This window comes from Mirounga angustirostris, unplaced genomic scaffold (genome assembly GCF_029215605.1).
Source record: "Mirounga angustirostris isolate CCGP_5_RB_7025 unplaced genomic scaffold, mMirAng1.0.hap1 SCAF_15, whole genome shotgun sequence".
In the NCBI taxonomy this organism is placed as follows: Eukaryota; Metazoa; Chordata; class Mammalia; order Carnivora; family Phocidae; genus Mirounga; species Mirounga angustirostris.
Genome location: NW_026991723.1, coordinates 46586146 through 46594017, shown reverse-complemented (window position 1 = coordinate 46594017; position 7872 = coordinate 46586146). Strand labels below are relative to the sequence as shown.

At 44.3% G+C, this 7872-nt stretch overlaps 1 protein-coding gene across 1 annotated transcript; it reads right to left on the bottom strand.

Annotated features, from left to right (window-relative positions):
- Positions 1–4218: 4218 nt before the first annotated feature.
- Positions 4219–4782, bottom strand: LOC123842455 (interferon alpha-1/2-like). The gene has a single exon (XM_045871773.2). It carries the CDS (start codon positions 4780–4782, stop codon positions 4219–4221), a length of 564 nt encoding a protein of 187 aa, XP_045727729.2.
- Positions 4783–7872: the final 3090 nt, after the last annotated feature.

Genomic DNA, 7872 nt, shown 5'->3' with positions numbered 1-7872 from the left:
CTCTCAGGCCAGGAAAAGATTGCCTTGAGAAATCCAATATTAAGACAGAGGGCACTGGATGATCCTAAAAGATTCTGCTCTTCATCTGGATAAGAATAATGATGATGATGTTTTATGATGGTAACACCTAAAGCTGAATTCAGGCTAACTCTTCGGAGATCCTTGAAATCATTAACTTAGTCCTATCAATATCTCCATTTGGATTCCACTTATTTATACAAATGTTTGGAGAGAATTAGAAACCCAGAGGAATGAATTATTCTGAAGATACCAAAGATCCAAAAAACATGAGCAGTTGAGAGATACTGGCTTCTCTGGAAGCACCTGTTGAAAGGGGTGAAGGATAGAAATGGAGAGAGGATTTAAGAACCAGGAGAGGCCATGGCATGAAATCAGTCAGGAGGGGAGGGTGAGGGATCAAGGAGTCCAGATTCCACTTCAAATGTAAAGTGCTATGGTTCTGGATGGCAACAGAGGGTGTGGTGTGAGTCCACTGAACAGATGGACTTGAAGTTCTCAGAAAAGTTGACAGACTCCCTTTTAAATACTCATAAGGCAGGAGACGTTTCTGCCAACAGAAGAGAACTTGCAGCTGGTACTGGAGTAACCCTCCTCCTTGCAATACGCTGCAGGCTGCTGTCGCGTCAGCGTCACCCATGCTGGGGACACTGCTGTGGGCCACGTCTGCGTAGGAGAACGCTGTGCTCACAGGGTCCACTTGAATCATCTCAGTCTCGGGAAGGATATGGAGAGACAGTAGACTCAGTGCTGCCCATTCCTACTGTTCCAACTCGTGAGGACAAGTCGCTGATCCAGTGGACACTTCCCCATTTCTCTTCTCCATCCAGGTTCCCAAGTTGCTGCTGACCTTCCACACCTTCAAGTTTCCAGATGTGCAGCTGTGGTTTTTTTGAGCAAAGGAGCATCCTGCTCCTAGTTTGATCAGAGCATAGGAGACCTCAAGCACAGGCATGGCTGAGCTCCTGGATTTCTTGGGTGTAGACGTGTGGGCAGGAATCCCTGTATTTAGTGTATTTCTGTGCAGGACTGGATGTCTGGGGGACCTTCAGCTCCGCAGTGCACGAGTCAGCTGGCAGGCAGGGTGGAGAGAGGTCACGCATGTTCCTTTGTCCTGAAGCTGCCAAACCTTGGCTGCTTGTGCCCGGAAAACTGCATGGTGATCTCTTGCAGCCCATCAGTGGGCACCTGGCCCTGAGGCCTGCCTCCCCCACATCCCCTGACAGGTTGACCAGAGCACCTGCGGATGGAAAGTTGATGGTGGTGCTCACTCCCATCGCCTTTGCCCCTGGCCCTGCCAGTTGGTTCTCCAACACTTTCCAGTACTTAATAATCCATAATACTGAGATTGAAACTGAAGGTGTGTATAGGGATTTTCAGGACAAGACTTATTCTTTGTCATAGACAAAGTAAGGAAACAGATTTATGACAGCATTAGAATCTCTGGTTGTCAACAAGTAGGCTTTTGTAGCCTGCAGGGACATCCTCAGGAAGAGGTCCCATTTCTGCAGCTATCCCAAGCCTGGCCTCCATCTTGGTCGCCACCGTGGTCACACGTGGCACCAGCGGGCAGTCCTCCTGGAGAGGAACTTCAGTAGCACACCCTTCACGCTCCCTGCTGTTTCCTTTTAGCCACAGCTGCTATTACATTGCATTAGATGGAAATCAGAACAAAGCCTCTCTTGCAGGTGGTTCAGGAAAACCTATAGCTTTGATTTCAGTTTTGCGTTCTACTTGCGATGTGCAAGGGAAACCTTTAAGCTGAGACCACAACAGAACGGAAAGTTGTGTGAACAGGCTGAGGGGTCAAGAGAGTGAATGCCAAGGGTGCTGTCAGGACTTCTGCCTTGGACAGGAAGGAAACTGTTAGGAGGGAAATGTGTCCTGGAAAGTGGAAGGGCAGGACAGGGGCAGGTTCCAGAAGGTTAAAGAAATAGCATGTTCTTCTACACTTCCACCTAGATATTTATTCTCAACTCTCCGATATTCATACAAGCCACCCTTTCATCACTGAATATAAATAAAAACCCCTTTGGAAGTCAGTTACTGAAGCATAGGACACACTGTTCCCAAGAATTTTGTAGAAAGACACAAACAGTATTCTCATATGTAGCTGTCAGAATTAAAACAAGAGCATATGTACCATATTTAAGTCGTTCCTTTATGGAAAATACAATGCTGGGTGCCTTTAAGTGCATGAGTTCTGTTAATCTTCACAATATCCTGTTACAATTGTGAATCATATCAAACACTGGAGAAAAAGAAATGGGGGATACAGCTGCTGTAGTAAACAGGGTCACAATGAGGAGTGAAGGAACCTAATTAATAAAGCCAGTCATTCCAGGAAACATTGTTTTATCAGTAGTAATAGACAATTTGATGAAGGATTGAATGAGTTATCTATTCTTGAGTAGTGAATTTTTGAAGCTGAGCAGCTCGCTGATATACAAGGTAGTAAGAACCAAGACAGGATGGGCACCTGGGTGGCTCAGTCGTTAAGCGTGTGCCTTCAGCTCAGGTCATGAACCCAGGGTCCTGGGATCGAGTCCCACATCGGGCTCCCTGCTCGGCAGGAAGCCTGCTTCTCCCTCTCCCACTCCCCCTGCTTGTGTTCCTGCTCTCTCTATCTCTCTCTCTGTCAAATAAATAAAATCTTAAAAAAAAAACAAGACAGGATAAGCCATTGTCAGTAATTAAGTCATGATTCAAAATAATACAGTATTAAACCCATTAATAAGATTTGCCAGATTATCAATTCCATGAAATCACTCCAGAAGAAACATACGGCATAAAAGGACAAACTATGCACAGAAAAACGAACCTCATTATTCCCAGATCCCATGCCATATTCTTCTCCACTTCAGACGCACTGAAGGCCTCCAAAACAGTAATTCTATTTATGCTCCCATCGGCTCCAGTGTGGTCTCTGCTTATGATTCCACCCAACCGACTGTCAAGAGGTCAGCAAAGGCATCTAGTTTTCTGACACGCCAGGCAGTTTCAATCCACATCTTCCAGGAATCCACTGATGGTCTTCAAAGCACATTTATGTCCTTAAATATACTCATCGGCATCCTCTCTTATTATCCATGTACTGTGTGGCAATGAGTCCACTGTCTCCTTGTGGCTCTTCTCTCCCCTCCCTTCAATGGTTGGAGAGCCTCAGAATCAAGTTTATGTCTGTTTCTCACACTACACGGTCCCCGCATGAACACCTCTGTCTCTGGCATTCCCTGCTAGATATGGACCTCAGCCATGGCATTTCTTGTCAAACGCAAGATCACCTCTCCCCTGACACTGGACATTTGTGCCTCCATGTCTACCAGTCACCTGTCGAGGGGTCCCCAGCTTTTATGTGTACTTCCTGACCTTCTCCATTCCAGCATCAGGTGAGAGAATTCACTTCCTTCCCTTCTTCATTATAACACTAAGTCTGAGGATTATTTATAGATTCCTATCCCAACGAAAACCAAACATGTAGACATCGGGACCTGTATTTGTCATGCTTTCTAGCCCAAGTGCAATATACAAGTTGTCTTAGAAAAAGTCAGTTGTTGCTTCAGATGAACATAATCTGATGGGTAAATGCATTCTGCTGAACATTTTCTTTTTTTTTTTTTTTTAGATTTTATTTATTTACTTGAGAGAGAGAGAGAGAGCATGAGATGGGGAGAGAGTTAGAGGGAGTAGCAGACTCCCCGCCGAGCAGATTTCCCGACTCAGGACTCAATCCTGGGACTCCAGAATCATGACCTGAGCCAAAAGCACTCACTCGACCAAATAAGTCACCCAGGTGCCGCACTGCTGATCATTTTCAACCAGGCTGCAATTAGACTTTGTGTTACTCTTTGAACACTTTCCGTAGTAAAAGTTCAATAAAAAAAAAAAGATAAACTGATTACATACCATGAGTACATTTTATTATATTGCTGATATATACAGGTGCATATAATAATATATAAAAATATAAATCCTTTACATAAATAAATATTTAAATAGATAAATAGACATGAGCACGGTCAACTATAAGCGACAACTGCTTGTAGAGTTGACATGCCGCTTAATACTTCTGAAAACCTTTAACAAATGGATTCTGTTGATGTCACCATAACAGCAGAAATGAGAGTCTTTGACACGGAAGAATGAGGGAAAGTGTGATATTATTAGTCAGAAGTAATCATTTCCATCTTGAACCGGGTCTCACTTCTTGCTCCTTAATCTTTCTTGCAAGATCGTTGATGAAAACAAGGAGCTCGAGACTTCTGCTCTGACAATCTCCCAGGCACAAGGGCTGTATTGCTTCTCTTGCAGATAGAGGGAGATCCTTTGGAAGTAGTTCCTCAGGATGGAGTCCACATTCATGAGGGGAGTCTCTGCCCCCTCCGCCTCCTGCATGGGACAGGCTTCCAGGTCGGTCAGCTGCCTAGAAAGTCCCGAGCAGAACTCCTCTAGGAGGGTTTCGTTCCAAGCAGCAGATGAAGCCTCTATGCAGAAGAGGTGGAAGATCTTCTGGTTCATCACATGGACGACAGAGAGGGCTTGAGCCTTCTGCAACTGCTTGCCATCGAGCAACTCCTGGGGGAAGGCAAAGTCACTTGTGTACTTGTCACAAGAGCCAGCAGACATTCTCCTCATTTGTCCCAGGAGCGTCAAGGCCCTCCAGGCGAACAGGCCATGGCTGTGAGGCAGGTCACATCCCAGAGAGCTGAGGGAGCTGCAGCTGAGCACCACCAGGGCTACCAGGAAGGAAAAGGGCAGGGCCATTGGGGATCCTGCAGATGCTGCTGGCTTGGCTGGGATGGGCAAGTCTGGGAACCGTGGCTCTGGGTTCTCTGACCATCTTCCCTTGGGTGTGTGGCTTAAGTAAGGGACATTGGAGTTTTCAATTTCTGAACGTTTCCCTTATTTTCTACTTCTCTTTTTGCTTTCCATTATGCACTTTCTACTTGGGTTTGGAGCACGGGTTTCTCAACCGATTCTTTTTCTTATTGCCCCCTCCCTTTACAGTCTTTTCAATGTTTATGTAATTGAACCTCCCAAGAAAACTCGGTAACACCGACCTGCAGTCTATATAGATTTGGATGTACACTCTGCTTTATAGATAAAAAAGAAAGTGTCCATTTTACTCTGTTTATTTTATTCAGGGTGAAGAATGACTAGAAAGCTCAAATAAAGCTCAATTTTAAAGCTCCTGAACCTTCACTGGATAACTAAATTTGATTAGTGACATCGAAGTTTTTACTTATTTCAATGGCAATATAAAAGTAAAATGTAAGTTAAAAATTTCTAGAAAGACATAATAATGATATCAATGTACTTAAATATTTAGAATCATTCCAAATTGCTAACAGCCAATGACAAATTAAATCATTTATTGGACATTTGTTCTTAGTGTACTGTATTTATGTGGCCTCAATGAGAAAATAATTTTTAACTTCACTTGCTGCTTGATACTCATCAAGTTATTCTCAAAATATTTTTTTCTAATTAGCACTAGATAGAATTACCGATATGTTGAAATAGTTTTGCCGAATAAAGTCATAAAGTATAATCTATTTGTATTTCTTTCAAAGCGTGATTCACAACAAGGCTCAAACATCAGCAATGTCCACCAGATAGTCAATGGCAGCTCACGAGTAAGCAAAGATCACCTCTCCAGGTAAGACATCGATTTCCAGGAAATGATGGAGAAAAGTTCTCCAATCCCAGATTATTCCTGTTATTCCTAGGTGGACACTATCTTGCATGCATTTCGTGTATCTTCCACAAATTCCATGTCCATGCTTCTTGTGTGATACGGAAGAAAACCCAATGACAGACAATAAATACTGAGGATAAGGTTTTGTGAGACCGCTCCAAGGCTGAGCTTTGGCATACCACACACCTTGGAATATTGAAGACTTGTTCCCAACCCTAAGAACTACTTGGTACATTGTTGGAAGCAACTGTAACACCTGTTCCCTCTGGTGGGGGGATGCTGGTGATGGGAGAGACTGCAGCTACAGAGCAGGGAGGATGGGAAAAAACTCAGGACCTTCTACTAAATTTGGCTGTGAACCTAACTGCTCTTTCTTAGAAAAAAAACAGTATATTATTGTAAAAGTTCATAAAAAGCCATGGAAATTGGCTTATTCCACTCGCAGAGTCAGTTCATTCCACGAAAGAGCCTTTTTTCCCCGGAAGAAGATATCCCACCAGGGACAGACTTCTACATACAAGACAAGCCCAGTGTCCAGACTTGGTCACTGTCTAGCTCACCTTGCTCACTCGCTGGCAGCACCCCCTCCCCCGGAAAGATTGTGACGGGCCACCGAACAGCAACCTTCCACTCCTGTTTCCCCTTTGCTACAGCCACTGTTACATCACTGCAGTGGGGACATTCCCTTGGGTCCAGAAATAGTCACCAGGAGAAAGGAAGAGAGTTTCAGAAAAGCCTAGAAACTTCAGACAACATTTGCTCTTCCTTGGTGGCCTTGTAATAGGAAGTAAAATGGCCAGACAGAAACCACAAAGGAAAAGGAAGCAGCTGTATGAATGGGCAGGAGAGGCTCCTGAGGAGGGAGGGAGGAGGGCAGAGCTCACTGGGGGTTTCTACCCTGAGGGAGAGGGAAACACTGTGATTTGGGAGTGAAACGATGAGGTCTGGGGAAGCAGGGAGGAAGGGGAAATGGGCTCTAACAGAATGTCTAGAGTATGTGTATGTCCATACAGTGTATATGGATACATATGATATTATTGTGTCTATAATTACATTCCATTCATGGGCCACCTGTTCCCGGTTTGGTATTTTAGAGAATCAAGAGTTTGCAGTCAGTTACAGAGAGGCTAGGAGAAGATCACTTTGCTCTTAGAATTGTCATTGAAAAAATTAATAGTCATCATTTGTTAAACTCTCACTCAGTGGAAGATACTAGATACATTTAAATGTGCTATTCCATTATTACAACAACTCTAGGAATATTTCCACCCCACTTCACATTTGGGAAAACTGAACTTCAGAGAACTCAAGTGAGTTTTTCAGGGTCAAACAACTAGATCACAAGCAGTAGCTAGAAGAAGTGCATAGTCCTAGAGTCCATGTGATATATTACTACCAAAGGTTCATCTTGGGAAAATCTGAAGCCTCTCTTCTTCCAAACTTTCTGGAGATCATTCTTCCCTGGTTGTGTCCCACCTGCACTGGCTGCCCCATCTCTGTGGCCTTTGCAGGCTCCCCTTCTCTTTCTCAGCCTTAAAAGTTAAAGGTACTCGGAAGCCTTACGGCATTTTCTCCTTCCACACTCATTCAGACAGAAGGACTTTCAATAGCGAGCCTCGATTTCCAAATATGCAACAAACAATTGGGATTGAATGTCTCCAGGACGTGAAATGTTGGAGATTCCAAAATCACATACGCATCTACCAGTGGGAAGTCAGCTTTCCCCTCTTCTCGACATCCCTCCTTCAAGATCCTGGGGACACAATCTCTTGTCCTCTACTTCTCTGAAGAGGGAGACTCAGACTATTTTAGAAGGATTCCTTTCCCCCTCCCTCTGCTGGAAAAGCCAGCAGATTTTCCTCTGATCTTCACAGAGAGAGCCTAGTGAGGATTCTGAAGGTAAAACTCACAAACCTGTGGGCTCCAGTAACTAGGGAGCCCTGGAATTGGTCCCTCTCCAGTGTAAGCACACAGAGCCTCAAGCAATGCTTCAATTACAGGTCGTTTTCCTCCCAATCCCTGCTCCTGGTAAGGTGTGATTGTCTGCATGCTCCTTTTTCTCTGGTTGCCAGTGCTGAGGCTGGCCCTGGGACCTCAGTTGTGAATGGATCTCAGAAGAGTTGTTGTTTTCAATTGTCTTGCATTTTGTGGTTGTT